The sequence below is a fragment of the Haliotis cracherodii genome, unplaced genomic scaffold (genome assembly GCF_022045235.1).
Source record: "Haliotis cracherodii isolate W230 unplaced genomic scaffold, xgHalCrac1.p SCAF_3, whole genome shotgun sequence".
Taxonomy (NCBI): Eukaryota; Metazoa; Mollusca; class Gastropoda; order Lepetellida; family Haliotidae; genus Haliotis; species Haliotis cracherodii.
This window is the reverse complement of record NW_027266286.1, coordinates 60,014,070-60,032,454: the sequence shown is the minus strand read 5'-3', so window position 1 is coordinate 60,032,454 and position 18,385 is coordinate 60,014,070. Positions and strand designations below refer to the sequence as shown.

General features: G+C 41.5%; 2 protein-coding genes across 3 annotated transcripts in view; one reads left to right on the top strand and one right to left on the bottom strand.

Annotated features, from left to right (window-relative positions):
- The window catches only part of LOC139475907 (midasin-like), a 141,470-nt gene that overhangs the window by 34,741 nt on the left and 88,344 nt on the right, over window positions 1-18,385 (top strand). Inside the window, exons 30-39 of the mRNA XM_071259124.1 lie at window positions 1,115-1,311; window positions 2,098-2,264; window positions 3,159-3,365; window positions 3,980-4,185; window positions 5,253-5,375; window positions 6,386-6,583; window positions 7,624-7,731; window positions 8,415-8,603; window positions 9,667-9,900; window positions 11,770-11,898. Coding sequence (XP_071115225.1) covers window positions 1,115-1,311; window positions 2,098-2,264; window positions 3,159-3,365; window positions 3,980-4,185; window positions 5,253-5,375; window positions 6,386-6,583; window positions 7,624-7,731; window positions 8,415-8,603; window positions 9,667-9,900; window positions 11,770-11,898 — 1,758 coding nt within the window. The remainder of the gene's footprint in view (window positions 1-1,114; window positions 1,312-2,097; window positions 2,265-3,158; window positions 3,366-3,979; window positions 4,186-5,252; window positions 5,376-6,385; window positions 6,584-7,623; window positions 7,732-8,414; window positions 8,604-9,666; window positions 9,901-11,769; window positions 11,899-18,385) is intronic.
- The window catches only part of LOC139475906 (uncharacterized), a 38,327-nt gene continuing 34,775 nt past the window's right edge, over window positions 14,834-18,385 (bottom strand). For both annotated transcript variants that reach the window (XM_071259122.1, XM_071259123.1), the window contains exon 2: window positions 14,834-16,447. In XM_071259122.1, the coding sequence (XP_071115223.1) occupies window positions 14,932-16,179 (1,248 nt within the window). In that variant the 5' untranslated portion in view covers window positions 16,180-16,447 and the 3' untranslated portion in view covers window positions 14,834-14,931. The remainder of the gene's footprint in view (window positions 16,448-18,385) is intronic.

Genomic DNA, 18,385 nt, shown 5'->3' with positions numbered 1-18,385 from the left:
GTAGTATATACTTACTCCTTCATCAGGTAAGGAGTAAGTATTTACTCTGTATTTACTCCTTACTGTAGTTATTGATGTAACAATTTGACACTGTTGGTTCCAACAAACATAGAAAGTGTGTTGATATGACAGTGTATAAAAGACAGTTACATCATACCAGTGTTGTAAGAGATTGTTATGATGAGGACTAGTGGAACAATGTGTCCCCTTACTCTGTGGACCGGTGGTTTATGGTTCTCTGGTCCACACTTGATTAGGTGCATAACTTCTCTTGATGCGCTGTAGGTACAATGAATATTATTGTGGATCCCTTGGGACGCAGTATAGTTTTTTTTTCGGCATCCAAGCTCAACCTTTCTGCATACTGGACTCACATTTGTGTGTGACGTAAAACCCTGCTAAAGTTGTTTTTGAATTGTCTTTTAATTTACAGCAAACTGTTACGGATAACACTTCCATTATTGCTTGTTGCCACAATTTTTCTGGCCACTTTCATCCATAGAAAGTGTCATGTCTTCATGTTCTACCACACGCCGGAAACCTTTGATTGTGGGTTTGAATCCCGCTTCGCCCCGATTATGTTTCTACGTTTATCAGCACCATACTGAAGTGGTAAACGTCTGAGACCTGCATCACTTCGGCCTTACCTCCCCACATTAAGCTGACAAGCCGCGATATAACTGGAATACTGGAACCCAACTCATTCATTCACTCATGTTCCACCAACTTCTAAATACCTGTCAAAGACTTAATGCCCCGTGAAGATTCCGGGGTAGAATAGGTCTTCAGCAAAAGTAAAAGGTGACTATGCTTGTAGTAAAAAGCGACTAACGGGATCGGGTGGTCAGGCTCTCTGACTTGGTTGATGCATTTCATCCTATCCCAATTGCGTGGATTGATGCTCATGATATTAATCACTGGATTGTCTGGTCCATACTCGATTATTTACACACCGCCGTCATATAGCTGGAATATTGCTGAGTGCGGCGTTAAACAAAAAAAACCAAAGGCTTAACAGCAAATTGTGTGCAATAAGCAAAAATAATGATTACTGGAGAGTGTCTTATGGTCCCTTCACCTTGGATGGCCCCTGTATTGTTGGGATGTGTTGCAGTTGTCTCCGGCTCTGCGGAACAGGTTCACGGAGATCTGGTGTCCGCCCACATGTCAGCGTGACGACCTTGAGGAGATCATCGAACACAACATCCGTGAGGGCCTACAGCTTGGCAACCAACAGGACGGCACGACTGGGTTCGGAGCGGCCATATTGGATTTCATTGAGTGGTTCTCAAATAATGAAATTGGAAAAAAGTTAGTACCTCTGTCTAGTTTGGTATAATCCATTACAGTGTTGTGTGCTTAGATGACAATGTATTGAATTGAAGAGACATAAATCAGATGAAAGATGTAACATTTATCATCCAAAACTTACTTTCACCGAAGACTTCGCTACTATGTGTCGCGACATTATCAGTGACTATGTTGATTATGTTATAGAGACATCACTCTGCTGGAAAATTTGTCTGAACCTCTGACTGCACAAGAACTTGTCTGTCAGAGGTTCAGACAAAACTTGACTTTCAGCATCATTTTCAGAAGATATTAGTCTTCACATGTAATATTTTGGGGCGGTCGGGTAGCCTAGTGGTTAAAGCATTCACTCGTCATGCCCGAAGACCCAGGTTTCGATTCCCGACAAGGGTACAATGTGTGAAGCCCATTTCTGGTGCCCCCCGCCGTGATATTGCTGGAATATTGCTAAAAGCGGCGTAAAACCATAATCACTCACTCACTCACTCACTCACTCACTCACATATTATATTTTGTTGCTGAGCTTACTTGGCCAAAAGTGACATTCTTAGCTCATAATTTGGACTTGTGCCTAAACATGCTGACTGAGACTTACAACTTGAGAACAGTCATACCCATGTTTCCATGGTTACTAACTCTTGTGGGTTATGTCGCCTTGCATCATGCAAGATGTCCACATCGCCGGTGTAGAAACAAGAAAGGTATTGCAGGTTACATGTTTGTGAATCGTCTACGTGGTTCTCTGTGGTGTTTTGTGATTGATGTCTTTACACACCTTCCTACCAGGTGCACCGTGAGTATCCGAGACATCCTCACCTGGGTCCACTTCATCAACACCTGTGCCACACCCGATTTGGGGGATGTTTCCATGGAAACCTCTGATAGCGGCCTTGACCCAGTGACGGCGTACATCCATGGCGCCTGTCTTGTGTTTCTGGACAGTCTAGGAAGTGGTAAGACGATTATGATTTATTTGTAGACAGGATCAAATTAAGTGTGTTGTCATGGGGACGGATGGCAGGAGCATGAAAACTCATTCAAAGTGTGAAAGGCACAGGAAATTAGGGCTTGCTATGGGTACAGATCATAGAGACTGATAATCGTTAACTAAATATCTATCAATTATTGATAAATATCGGAGAAGTAACTTTGAGCAAATATGCAAAAATGTCCAAAAGAAATCACCACACTTCTTGCCACTGGTAAGCAGTGACACATTTATGCAGGGATTACTTTGTGGACATTTGAGTTATAACAAAAACAGTTGCTTTCCATCTTTGGCAATAGACATGATTAACAATAAAAAGTCTGTTTCGGTAAATTTAATCTTTATTTCATCACAGTTTTATGTAAGTTATTATCCATGACACAATTTTCATATCAATAATGGTTAATATTTCTTCCTATCGACGATAATTCCAATTATCGATCTTGTTAGCATAATTTTCACAATATTATCATTGAAATATTTCCAATTTTTACAATATGTTTGTCTCAGTCTTACTCAATTTCTCTTCATACTGCTGAGGGGCGTTCGGGTAGCCTGGTGGTTAAAGCATTCGCTCGTCATGTCGAAGACCCGGGTTCGATTCCCGACATGGGTACAATGTGTGGAGCCCATTTCTGGTGTCCCCAGCCGAAATATTACTGGAATATTGCTAAAAGTGGCGTAAAACCATACCCACTCACTCTTCATACTGCTGAGGAGGCTATAGCTACCTGTCTGACTTTGTGTTGTACATTCATTTTCAACTGCAATCATTTGAACCTTGGTGGAAGTGGCTTGACCGTTCTTACTGTGACTATCAATGACAATGTAGTGATCTGCTTGCTTGTTGTCTCTCCAGGCACTTCCAGTCAAAGAGCTGACTTCAACATAGAGGTAGCCCGCGACACATGCCTCCAGTTTCTGGTCAAACAGATCAACTCATTTGGTGGCCATGATTACAACATGGCGGACTTGCATCTCTGTCTCCAGAAAGAGGCTGCAGGGAAGATGGCAGTCATCAGCATGGATGAAGTCTTCTCCATTCCTCCCTTCAGCATTCCAAGAGGTATTCCAATCATGTATCATTTGTTAATATTGCAGTTAATGTTTTTGTCTCATGTCTGGTATGGAGACACATGCATCCAGGCATTATTCAGTTTTAACAATGCTGCAGTAATAATGCAGATTGAATTGTCCCCTGTTTGGTCATTCATGATCAACTGTGTTATTCCAGGACAGGCTGAATAGCGACTCGTGCCCCTCACATGGCCATATTTGGCGACTCAGTTCTGTCTAAGCACAAATGAGCATAGTTAAAAGAATTGTCAACTTGTTGCGTAATGATTCACATACTCGTATATTTTCCTGATGTTATACATATTCCAGATGCTATTTAAGACTCATCAGGACTTACATTTACGGGACGGCATTTATACAGTATGATTGAACACATTTGACTGTATTTAGGGTATATTTTAAGATGCAAGACATCAAAAATTATTCCTTAGGTATTCTTTGACAGAAGTACTTGAAGATATACGCACATTCTGATTGGGCTCTCGTATTTTCACACATTACATTCATCGATAGGGTTACAAGTCTTCTTGCTGGTTAGGAAAGGGGCGAGTGGTGCCGAATGCTGTTTGGTACTCCTATAATACCTGTTGTTGTGTGTGTCAGGTGATGTTCACGCTGAGTCCGGCACCAAGTACGCCCTGCAGGCGCCGACCACCTGCATGAACGCACAGCGGGTCCTGCGGGCTCTGCATCTGCCACGCCCACTACTCCTGGAGGGGTCACCGGGGGTCGGCAAGACCAGTCTCGTCACTGCTATAGCCCGGTCTGCCGGGAGGGAGCTTGTCCGCATCAATCTGTCCGAGCAGACGGTAGGTTCCAGCATGATATTGTATAAGGATGTGTTGTGATTCCAAACAATGGGTCACTAGTTGTTGTTGAAAGAGGACCGTGGGGATCAGCTGATCACACTTTGAATTGGTTCAGAGTTTAATTACCAGTTTTCTACCGGTAAAATTAGGCTTGGACTGGTAATTCATGTGACTGCCAGTCCCTGTGGACCGGCAAATAAAGTATCTAAGAAATCTTTGTTGTTCAACTAAACATCGGTGATATTCATATAAGAACATTTTTTTAACTAAGTCGGCCTATCTGTTACCATCAGGGTTTCCACTTGTCTATTTCTAGGTTAAATATCCATATGTAGCAACTTCGTCTCGAAATATTTAAAAAAAAAGAAGAGAAAATTGTGATGGAAGTTTGTGTGAATGACGTATAGATCTAACTAAGTTACTTCAGAGATGACATCTTTGCACTGAACATTATGTTGAAAGAATTGCAACCAAATAATTTTTTTATTTTTTTTTATTTGTTGAAAGTTGGGACTGGCAAAACATAGGGGGACTGGTAATTTTTAAAGTTGCCAGTCCACAAGGAACACTGTGGTTGTCATTGCATCTAAACAGGGTGAACCCTTGCTTTGCCTGGCTCAGACTCCGTTATAAACAGGCCACCGTGATATTGCTGGTATTTTCTGACTGCAAATGAAACCTCGTCCATTCTTTACTTCCTCCAGTGTGAGAGTGAATGTGTTTTTCATAATAGCAGGAACAGATGTTGGCTGATGTGTGTATCTGTCAATGAGACTATCAAGAACACCAGGCCATGACTACATATAAATGTTGTCTCTCATTCCCTCTGTGTTGGTATGACAGCAACTTTTGCTGGTTGTAGCATGTATAGAGGTGACTTGATTGGTTGGGTGGTCAGGCTTGGTGTTTTGGTTGACAGCAAAACATTGCACTGCGATGGCGTGGATTGTTTCATCATAATATCAATCACTGGATTGTTAGTTCCAGACTATTATTTGAGGTCTGCATTTAACAAAAAAAGAAACTATCAAAACACAAAATATTCACCTGGATGTCTTTTGTTGTAGGATGTGACGGACTTGTTCGGTGCTGACCTCCCTGTAGAGGGTGCGGAAGGGGGGAGGTTTGCGTGGAGGGATGGACCCCTGTTGCAGGCACTGAAGGCTGGACACTGGGTCGTCCTGGACGAGGTGTGTGGGCCATGTTATGTCTTCTTGTATTGACAATATTTGGCCGTTTTGACTTTAATATGTTTAATGACCAGGTCTTCTCATGTCTTGCTTACATAGCCAATATTTGGCTGTCTTACTGATCAAGATGTTTGTCTCAACAAGTGGACATTTCAAAATACAGGAGTGAAGATATGAACTTTGACAGGCCATAAGATAAAAAAAATGTGTAATTTCCTTCAGGTAATGGATACAATATCAAGAAGGATATTTATCCATGCATATAGTGTTTTGCAGGGGATATTGAAATGGACACTGTCTGTGCATCTCTGCATCCGTCCGTTTGTGCAAGATGTCATTTCCGGGGCAGATCTTTGAAAACATATATTTCTTAACAAAAGTGCTCACATACAATACTGGTGCCTTTTGATAGTTTTGGATTTTTGAATATATTTTTGAGTATAATGGTGGTAGTAATGTAATGAATATAACTAGTTGACTATTCCCTACAAGTATTTACAGGCGACTATATTTGTTGTAAGAGGTGACTAACGTGATCGGGTGGTCAGGCTCACTGACTTGGTTGATGCATGTCATTGATCCCAATTGCGTGGATTGATGCTCATGATATCAATCACTAGATTGTCTGATCCAGACTCGATTATTTACAGACCGCCGTCATATAGCTGGAATATTGCTGAGGGCGGCATAAAACAACAAACAAACCAAATCAACAAGTATTTACAATTGCGTGTGATATCGATGACTCTTGTTTTTTTCTATGATGGAGATTAACATTGAAATTACTTGTTTGTTTATGTCTTTGTTTATGCAACTGGTCCTCATATGATATTCGCGTGATACGAGATTCACTCACTGCACTGAAAATTAATCTGGCCAGAAACAGTTCTACCTTGGTTATAACTTATGGATAATTATTCAATAACATCACGCAGTTAGTTGTTGGAATCAAGGTAATGATGTTGAGAAAAGGTTGAGAATATATTTTGAGGTTGCTGTTTGGTTCACAGCTGAACCTGGCCTCTCAGTCTGTGTTGGAGGGCCTGAACGCCTGTCTGGACCACAGAGCTGAGGTGTTCATCCCGGAACTCGGCAAGACATTCACCATTCAACATGAGCAGACGCGACTGTTTGCCTGTCAGAACCCCCTCAGCCAGGGGGGAGGACGGAAGGGCCTGCCTCGCTCATTCCTCAATAGGTTCACTCAAGTAAGTCTTAACTCCTGTCGTGAAGAGTGTTTTGGTTGTATGTTTCTAGCCTCGCTTATTCGTCAATACGTTCAGTCAAGTTATTTCTAACTCCTGTCGTGAAGAGTCTTTTATGTTGTATGTTTCTAGCCTTGCTCATTCGTCAATATATTCACTAAAGTAATTTCCCATCATCAAGAGTATTTTGGTTGTATGTTTCTACACTGAGTAAGGCAATCTGTCACAGATTAGAGACTATGTATGTTGACTGTCTATTATGATTGTTGGTTAATTGCATGGTGTTTATGTAATTGTGTGGTGTATGTAAACGGTGTTTATGTAATTGTGTGGTGTATGTTACAGGTGTTTATGTAATTGTGTGGTGTATGTTACAGGTGTTTATGTAATTGTGTGGTGTATGTTACAGGTGTTTATGTAATTGTATGGTGTATGTAAACAGTGTTTATGTAATTGTGTGGTGTATGTTACAGGTGTTTATGTAATTGTGTGGTGTATGTTACAGGTGTTTATGTAATTGTATGGTGTATGTAACAGGTGTTTATGTAATTGTGTGGTGTATGTTACAGGTGTTTATGTAATTGTGTGGTGTATGTCACAGTGTTGATGTAATTGTGTGGTGTATGTTCCAGGTGTTTATGTAATTGTATGGTGTATGTAACAGGTGTTTATGTAATTGTGTGGTGTATGTTCCAGGTGTTTATGTAATTGTGTGGTGTATGTCACAGTGTTTATGTAATTGTGTGGTGTATGTCACAGTGTTTATGTAATTGTGTGGTGTATGTCACAGTGTTTATGTAATTGTGTGGTGTATGTTACAGGTGTTTATGTAATTGTGTGGTGTATGTCACAGTATTTATGTAATTGTGTGGTGTATGTCACAGTGTTTATGTAATTGTGTGGTGTATGTTACAGGTGTTTATGTAATTGTGTGGTGTATGTAACAGGTGTTGATGTAATTGTGTGGTGTATGTAACAGGTGTTGATGTAATTGTGTGGTGTATGTTACAGGTGTTTATGTAATTGTGTGGTGTATGTTACAGGTATACATAGAGCCTCTGTCTAGGGGAGATCTGTTGTTTATTGCTGAGTCCATGTTCCCAGTCATCTCGGGGGACATCTTGGCAGCGATGGTGGACTTCAATATGGCGGTAAGTTCTAACACAAAGCTGTTGCATGTACTAATTTGTCACCACAAACTGGCTTCCACAGGAGATATTGTAGACCATTGTGATGTCATCGGTTACCATGATGTCACAGTCTCATGACATCAGTAGTATCTCGGCCATGTAGGCTGGTTAGCTGTGCTTTTTACACTGGTTATTACTGTTTATTGATTGTCTTCAGTGGAAACATTACACATGTTGTATTTGTTCAAGTTTCCACTGCTATCGACCCTGGGGTAGAAAAGGTCATCAGCAACCCATGCTTGCGGTGAAAGGCCACTATGCTTGTCTTAAAAGGCGACAAACGGGGTCGGGTGGTCAGGCTCACTTACTTGATTGATGCTTGTTATCAATGCCAATTGTGTGGATCGATGCTCATGATGTCAATCACTGGATTGTCTTGTCCAAATTGATTTATTTACAGACGCCGTCATATAGCTGGAATATCGCTGACAAACCACAAACAAAAACAAAACATCAAGTGCCATATCTCTCTACCCATGGTGATACGGTTTATAACTACAGGGTATGGGCTGTTACTATATTAGGTCACTGTGAATTTCAGCTCTCTTAGGTGTTGTTTTTTCATCAAAGGTAAGTCAGCACTTATAGAGATATTATTTGTAGTGGATATTATTCTTCAGTTGATTATTGTGATATGATTCCAGCTTCACAACCAGACGATGATGCAGGGTTTGTGGGGACACCGCGGAGGACCCTGGGAATTCAATCTGCGGGACTTGTTCCGCTGGTGTGAGTTGCTGCTGGCCAATCAGGTGTCTGGAGATTTCGACCCAGGAGAGTATGTAAGGCTGGTCTATGCAGATCGGATGAGGACATTGGCTGACAAGGCAAAGGTAGGCCACTGCTGGGGAAAAACTAACTAAATTCTAAATGTCAAATGCATCAGTCAACTGACACTGCATGAAAATATTTTATTATTTTTTTGCTTGTAGACATTCCAAAACAAGATGACACACTTCTTCTCCCTTTAAAATAGTAGCAGGCTGCCTGTTTCATTCTCAGAGAGTTTGCAAGTCTGAGATTGGCTTTGTTGTAGAGTAGTGCCATGCCTACTTTTGTTGTTCCCATTGGAATAATCCTGTTTCAGGATTCCCTGACACAATAATTGAAGCTGTGAAATGAGGGAGACAAGTTCTATGTGGGGCATGGAGGATTTTTCAAGTGATTGAAGCATTCATAAAATATCAGTTAGACTTAACAATCCACTTGCCAAGCTCCCATCAGGAGATACTTTAATCGAATATCATTGCATGGATATATTTCTACTACATTTTAGATATTAACCTAACAACGACACGATAAACATTGTTTTCCCCTGCCACAATGAATTTAAAATAGTAACTGGATCCTAGCGTGGATACAGCTTTTAGGAAAATATAAAATATAAAAAAAAAATATTTTGGGAAACAAATTTCATTTGTCAGGCAAAGATTGAGTCAGTTTGTTATTATTTTTGTTATTTTTACAGTAAACTATGTTTATTACGAACAGGCTTATAACAAACTGACGGAAATAACGAACTGATTTTTGGTCCTCTGCATTTACTGTATATATGCTGTATATATATGCTTATGGCCTATGGTTATAACAAGCTAAAATTAGTGGTCCCTTTGAGTTCATTATATATTCTAGTTTTCTGTATTTCTTACATTTGCCTTGAAAAGAAGGGGAATGGGTTTGGGATGTGTCTTTTTGTCTGAAACACTTCTGAGTTCAGTCCTGGAGCACAGTTAAAGAATGTTTGATAGAGCTTCTTGTATACCTTTGCACACAACCACATACTAATGTAGTGCCTAATTCTATTTAGGAATTTGTCAGATGGAATTGTGTGAGGCTATGGATAACATGCATTGTTGGAAGTGTGGAGGTGACTTATGTATTGATGGTTGACACCAGGTGTCTGAAGTGTACAACACCCACTTCTCCGGGCTGAACATGAAGGAGGTGTATGGTGGTTCCCGCTACATCGGTGTGGGTGCCCGACATGTCCAGATTGGCCACGCCTTCTTGAGGAGGTCAGCGTGTGACCCCACGTCCGGCAGACAGGTGTCGCTACAGGTGTTGCATCATCACCTGGAGCCACTCGAGTCCATCGCCAAGTGTGTGCAGATGAACTGGATGGCCGTTCTGGTGAGTTGGGCTTTCATGTGGAATCTTTTTATTTGGTTATATCTATAGGTCTTCAGCAACCCATGTTTGCTGTAAAAGGTGACTATGAATGTCGTAAGAGGTAACTAATTGGATCAGGTGGTCAGACTCACTGACTTGGTTAATGCATGTCATTGTTTCCCAACTGTGTGGATCTATGCTTATGATATCAATCACTGGATTGGCTGGTCTAGACTCAATTATTTACAGACCGCCATCACATAGCTGAAATATTGCTGAGTAAGGCGATAAACAACAAACAAACAAAACAAACAAATGATAGATTATATTTGTTACACCAATGAGGATTTTTTATGTCGCTGTGTAATCTTTTACATTATAACACTGGTACAGTTTGATATCAAATATTGTGTGTGGGGTGTGGGGGTGTGGTCCTTGAGACTGCCGGAGTATTGGAAGCTGTGGCCCCCAGAATCTTAGATTTCTCTCATGAGTGTTAGGACAAGGACCCCATGTATGTCATGCTTAGTTTCGAACAGTGCATTGTTACAAGTAGATTTATTCCAATTGTGTGGATCGATGCTCATGATGTCAATCACTGGATTGTCTGGTCCAGACCACCGTAATGTAGCTGGAATATTTTGAGTGCGGCGTTTAACAACAAACAAACAAAAAACAAAAAAAACAAGTAGATGTAATAATGTAACTGGAATATTGTTGAGTGCGACAAGAAACAAACAAAGTTGATGGAGATACCTTAACTGGCGTAACCAGTGTATAAAGATGACTACTTGGAGTAAATTGTTTTTTTATAGTAGGAACAGGTAGTCCATATTTGTCTCAGGGGGTACAAGTGGCCCCAGGAGGTGGTGGGGTAGCCTCAGCATAAACCACACTTATTCACTCACAAGTGGCTTAGCGGTGCCGCAATTAGCCATAATGATTTTCACCTTTTAGACATGCCAGGACCTGTTGCTCAATCCCAGATTTACAATTTGCCAGGAAATACAATTTAAGTGGTAATCATCATGTCTAGCGAAGTTTAATATCAAATTTCATATCAAGTTTGTTATACCTATTCATTCACCTAAATTCGCTGAAGCCAGGGATAGATCTACGACGTGTTTTATAGCGTACAACACACGATAAATACATAGATCTAATATATACAATTTCAACCTATCGAGATGTAGATCAGTGCGCCAATGGTGATTGATGTTGACCGAATTTTAAAATGTCCGGTTGGCACTATTTCCCCAAGTGCATGTTAAAAAATTCAAATTCTAATTCTAACTTACCCTTACATTTGTACACAACTATCTTTGAACACAGTGAGTACCTCTTAGTTTTATGCACAATACTACATAAATAATTCCTGGGTTATATGTAATTTGTCATCCTTTCTTGGGCCTGACGTCATCAAACTGTGGGTCCTTCAAGATTATGTGCACATCCTTTTACGTTGCACAGCAGTATTTATGTAAAATCATGACAGTCCTCAGAAGGGGGCGGTCGGGTAGCCTAGTGGTTAAAGCGTTTGCTCGTCACGCCGAAGACCCGGGTTCGATTCCCGATATGGGTACAATGTGTGAAGCCCATTTCTGGTGTCCCTCACCATGATATTGCTGGAATATTGCAAAAACGGCGTAAAACCTCACTCACTCAGTCATCAGAGATCTGAGATGACCGTGTCCAGTTTGTGCTTCTATATTTCATCTCTGATAACATTACGGGACTAGAGTTCAACCTTATAATTGCCTGGTGCAACTGGGTTTTCATGTCAGTATGCACCTGGTGCAAGTTACAAGAAGTTCCTTAAATCTAGCCCTGCAATAGAAAGGTATGTTAACTCCAGCCCCTTGTTTTACTCAACGTCTGTCTGTGTGTCAGGTTGGGCCCCAGTCCTGCGGGAAGTCCAGCATGGTACGTCTGCTGTCGGAGCTGACCGGCACAACTCTCCATGTTCTGCCCATGAACAGCGCCATGGACACCACAGAACTGCTGGGAGGATTTGAACAGGTAGGGACAACTTTCCTCCTGACTGTCTATTTAGTATGCTCATTCATTTCATTATGTTCATTTCTTATTTTATAAGATTTTAAGGGGGATTTGAATTATTCCTTCTGAGGATTTATGGCCCGTTCATGCTACGTTGATTTCAGAAACAAACAAAATGGGAATTACACGAGAGTATTATTGTTCTTGTAAGTTTCTCTTACATTCATGATTGTGGAAAGCTGTGAGCACCCCAACAGGACCCCTTCTACATTCCCACTAGACCAGTGAAGATCTGGGGTAGTATAGGTCTTCAGCAACCCATGCTTGCTGTAAAAGGCGACTATGCTTGTCGTAAGAGGTGACTAATGGGATTGAGTGGTCAGGCTTGCTGACTTGGTTGATGCATGTCATCGTATCCCAATTGCGTGGATCAATGCTCATGATATCAATCACTGGATTGTCTGGTCCAGACTAGATTATTTACAGACGCCGTCATATAGCTGGAATGTTGCTGTGTGCGGCGTTAAACAACAAATAAACAATCAAACAAAACATTCCCACTACCTGGGTAGTCAGCTGATACAGTGGGACCAGGCGAAATACAAGTGTAATGTAATACAAGTGACTTTCCTTGCTCGTAGGTTGAACCATAGTGGTAATTCTTTTCACTTTGAGTTTTCCCAGAAATTTAGCTGACATGCCATGATATAACTGCAGTACTGTTCAACGCGGTTAACAAGACTCACCCATACACCCATCCATTCACTCACTCACTCACTCACTCACTCACCCGTCTCCTGTGTCTTGCTGTCAACGTCTACTGGAGTAGTCACTGGAGTAGTCACTGGAGTAGTCACTGGAGTAGTCACTGGAGTGCAGTGATAAACAACACTCACTCACTCACTCACTCACTCTTGGTGTCCTCGTCTACTGAAGTAGTCACTGGAGTGCAGTGATAAACAACGCTCACTCACTCACTCACTCACTCTAGGTGTCCACGTCTACTGGAGTAGTCACTGGAGTGCAGTGATAAACAACACTCACTCACTCACTCTTGGTGTCCACGTCTACTGGAGTAGTCACTGGAGTGCAGTGATAAACAACACTCACTCACTCACACTTGGTGTCCACGTCTACTGGAGTAGTCACTGGAGTGCAGTGATAAACAACACTCACTCACTCACACTTGGTGTCCACGTCTACTGGAGTAGTCACTGGAGTGCAGTGATAAACAACACTCACTCACTCACACTTGGTGTCCACATCTACTGGAGTAGTCACTGGAGTGCAGTGATAAACAACACTCACTCACTCACTCTTGGTGGCCACATCTACTGGAGTGCAGTGATAAACAATATTCCCTCATTCCACAGAGGGCATTTTGCCGGAATACATTATAACACTTTCTACTGACAAATACTTAAACTGAGACTTGATGATTTCTAATATAATACTTTTATTCATGTCATCTACAACACCTGCTGATCAGGCAACAATGGCAGCCATGTTGTTGAATAACCACAACGGGCTGCTTACAGATAATACCTTACAAGGTGTCAGATAGGATGTATGGCTTCTGACAGGCCACATTAGTGTTCCATGATGATATGTTAATGTCTCCTATAAAAGGGAACACACAGGAGTCGCACACTGTCTTGTGGTGCAGCCACGCTGTGTGTGTGTGTGTGTGTGTGTGTTAGTTTGCTGGTCACACTATGTTGACACCAGTGAAATGTCCAGGACATGGCGCCCGTGTATAGCCAATGCATCGACCCTGGCTTATCTTGTCCGTTGTCCCAACTGGCTATAGGTTTGACACCAGTGAAATGTCCTGGACATGGTGTCTGTGTATAGCCAATAAATCAACCCTGGCTTATCTTGTCCGTTGTCCCAACTGGCTATAGGTTTGATACCAGTGAAATGTCCAGGACATGGCGCCCGTGTATAGCCAATGCATCGACCCTAGCTTATCTTGTCCGTTGTCCCAACTGGCTATAGGTTTGACACCAGTGAAATGTCCTGGACATGGTGTCTGTGTATAGCCAATGCATCAACCCTGGCTTATCGAGTCTGTTGGCCCAACTGGCTATAGGTTTGACACCAGTGAAATGTCCAGGACTTGGTGCCTGTGTATAACCAATGCATCGACACTGGCTTATCGTGTCCGTTGTCCCAACTGGCTGTAGGTAACAGAAGCCAGGGATGTTCTTTATCCGACCCTAGTCCTTTTTTGCTCCTTCCATTTGTTGTTGAAGACATTGAAACTGCAGCATCCCTGCACAATCTGCGGCATCTCTAGGCTTGTGTTTCTTAGTTTGTTGTTTAGTGCCACACTCAGCAATATTCCAGCGTATATGACATGTAAATAATCAGTACTGGACTAGACAGTCTAGTGATTGATATTGTATTGATATTAATCTTAATCAACCACAATGGCCACCCTATCCATTACAACCCCTCTTACAACCAGCATTGGTTTACAGTTTCTATCCCAGAATCCCCTAGACAGGCCCCAACAACAACACCAGATTCTTGGATATGTATCGATTGTCCCCAAGACATTCAGGTTTCACTGTCATTGTGTTCAATAGTGAAGGAATGTTTATATTTGTTTACTGACTGCAACAGTTGATATATTGTCCCCAAGACATCCAGGTTTCACTGTTCCATAGTGAAGGAATGTTTATATTTGTTTACTGACTGCAACAGATGTATAGATTGTCCCAAAGACATCCAGGTTTCACTGTCGCTGTTCCATAGTGAAGGAATGTTAGTTTTGTTTACTGACTGCAACAGATGTATAGATTGTCCCCAAGACATCCAGGTTTCACTGTCATAGTTCCATTGTGAAGGAATGTTAGTATTTGTTTACTGACTGCAACAGTGGTACAGATTGTCCCCGAGACATTCAGCTTTCACTGTTCCATAGTGAAGGAATGTTTATATTTGTTTACTGACTGCAACAGAAGTATAGATTGCTGACAAGACATCCCGATTTCACTGTTCCATAGTGAAGGAATGTTTATATTTGTTGACTGACTGCAGCCGCACCTCTTACAATATCAGTGTTGATCCCTCGTAGTTTAAAGTAAGCGGTTGCTCGGACGATGCGAATCTCTCATTGTCACTTCCATCAGGATCATCGTTTGTGGTGCCGCCTCGCAGTGGCTGATGGGAAGGCGTCGACTCAAAGTTTTCGTTCATGAATCCTGTGTCATATGCTTTGTACTTCTGATGTAGCTTGTGTCGGAGCGCTTCTTTAGATCTGGACGTCTTCAAGGGCAGAGAGTTGCTGTAAACCTCACGCGTGAGAGTCTGACGTTGAAAAAGGTCATATAATATCATGCCACAGAAGACGGGAGTTGTCAGAGGGTGGGTCCATGCGAAGATGGTGAGGTATCGGTACACGTAGGCCGGCTGGGAGTAGTGGATGTCGAACAGTGTGAGGAGAAACAACGGATACCAGAACAGGGTGTACGACCCCACCATCATAACCATCATGACGACTCGACGCATGTAGATCTTCAAATTCTTTAAAGCTTTCTTTTTGGCAATGTCGTCAAATTCTATGTGATATTCATCATCTGAGGAATCAGTAGCATTCATTTCCATGGAAACCGTCTGATGGATTAGTGTCCATCTGTGACACTTAGACTGAGAATGTAACTTGCGATAAAACTGCACAAAGCTGATAACAGACACCATCAAGGCTCCTGACACCAACAGCACCCACAGAACGTGGATGACGTAGTTGCTGGGTTTGCCGTAGAGGAAGACACAGCTGCCGATGTCGTTGTTGTACTCGGTGGTGCCGGGGATGAACACGACACCAAGATGGAGGAGGATGGTGGTGAACCAGATCATGAAGAGCCCGAAGATGATACAGCAGTAGTCTCCCCTTGATTGGCGTTTGCCCTCCTGCAACTGGTACTCCTCGTTGATGAGGATGGCGAGAAGGTTGTAGGCAGTGAGCGTCATCAAGAAAATGTACGAGGCCCCCAGAGTGTTACAGTATTTCACATGAGTGTTCATTAGCAAGCTGTAACCAAACGGAATACACATCAACGACTTGATTATGTCCAGCAAGCAGTGATGGCAGAGAAAAGCGGAAGAGGACTTTCGGAAACTACGAATAACAAAGATGGCTGCTATTGTTACCAGATTGCCAAGGCCACCTATGACTGCCACCATGATCAAGATGGCGCCCTCAGTGCGTTCCACTGGGGTTGGCGGCTGCCACGTGTAGTTCTCCACCGATACAGGACCATCGTCATGGGTGGCAATGATGTACTCTTGAATCATTGTGATGAGACTACAATCCGTTTGTGCAGACTATATGCTTTGGCTTGTATGATTCTTGTAGATAGTTGTGTCTCCCTGGACTGGATATTCTTGAAGATGTTGATCACAATTGAGTTATTTGGTCTAGCTCATTCATTCTGTGAGCATATGCCCGTTCCATTTTCTTTTTAACATCATGTTATTGTCCTCCATATTTGTTGATCAGTAGAGAGTGTTTCACCATCTTGTAATAAATGTCAGATCAAGGTTGCTCAGCGTCAAAAGCCCCCTGCAAAAAAAAAAAAAATCATTGAGAAATATGTAAGTTGGAACATTTTTCAACATGTTCAATATACTTTGGAAGAATAATTTCCACAAATATTCAATTTCTTCAGGTAATTATTTGATGCTGTATATTTTTCTAAGTATTAAATGAATGTTTGTTAACGTTTTACCATCTCAGGCAGCTGTTGGTTTTCTGTTACCCAGGAGCTGCTTCTTCGCGAGAACACGGTCAGAGCAGCTCTTGTATAAACAAAGTGTTTTCGAGTGTGTTTTGCAGTTAGTTACAGTCTGATAGCTCTATTTTCCTGTCAGATGATGCAGAGTAATGCTTTCAGTGTTTCCCAAGCGTTTGCAGCAAGCTGATGGACACTCCTAAGTGAAACTAATGCATATCAGTATGTGATGAAAACTCATGATTCCGTGATTTAGCTGTGAAATTCTAGCAAATTAATAATCTGTCCATTTGTCAATACTGCCATGTGAGATTGATGTCTCTCTACACAGTCCACCAGCAAGGTTCTCAAGCTTCACAAATGTGCACGGCAAATTACAAATGTAATAAGGTTTCTCTCCGCCGCTGTACGCTCCTTTACGATTCACTCGCAACATGCCGTGTCCCTCAGATAATTAATTTTTCTCTTGGAAGTGATTGTAGGAAAAACGCGTGGACTGTTTTATCTTATAAACCTTAAATCAATGTTTGAGTCGAGTGGGCTAGAGTGGGCTCAACTTGTGGCTCGGGACGATTATGGACTGTCTGGGCCATCACTCTCAATGGCCGACTTGGCTCGCTAGAGGCACAGCCTCTCACAATAACGGCTTTTTGATGGGACATAACTTTCTAAATACATACAATTACATCTCACTAACTTAGAAATATTTCACTTGTTTCTGATTTTGTAAAATAAACTGGACAGTTTTCAAATCAAGAATGTTGTTTGTTGAACAAAAAAAGCAGAACTGTGATTTGTTTTATGGAATAAGTTGCAGAAAATGAAAGATTAAGACAGAAAACATAAATAATATTGGATCTAGAATGAAATAATTTTAGGATCCTGCGACAAAGGAGAAATAAATGTGGTTAAGGGAATAGCCAGTAGACATTATTTCAATCAGTCGTGTCATGTTACAGTATTATGATAGTTCATGTCACATTGGACTGAGATTTCTTCAATCATATTAAAATGTATTGATTATGTAGACCTATTCATACATCTTTATGGTGAAGGCTGGGAGAATGTCAGAACACCAAAATGCATGGATGCTTAAAGGATACTATCGACCAGTAGAATATTTAAACACACTCCATTGACATCCATCTTCTTTTTATCTAACTGAATTAATAATTTGTGGGCAAACATTTGAATATTTCAAGAAAATATCAAGGGTTAGACTGTGTACATACTTTGTACACTATAAATATATTCCAGATCTCTGAAACACTTTTCTCTTGGAGCAGTGCAGCAAAGATAGAGCATGGACATATTGCAGAGTTCCTTGATTAAAACTGATGTATGAAGATATGAAGGGATTGCCCTTTATTGCAATTATGAGAGGTGGTAGCCAAGTGGTTAAAGCTTTCACTCTTCGTGCTGAAGACCCATGCAGGTTTGATTCCTGCCACATAGCTGCGATATTGCTGAGTGTGGCGTTAAACATCAAACAAAGCCAACAGCCGCATACATACTCACATGGGGATTCCAGGTTGAAGTTAGTCCCCATCAACATGATCAACCTATGCTAGTTGTAAGAGATAACTTAATGGATCGGCTGATCAGGCTCGCTGACTTGGTTGATTCCCAACATGAGTACATTATGTGAAGCCCATTTCTTGGCCCCTCCCAGGATATTGCTTGGATATTGCTAAAAGTGGCATAAAACCATACTCACTCACTCATTTATTGCATTTATGAACTAGTTAAGAAGCAAGAACGTAGGCGGA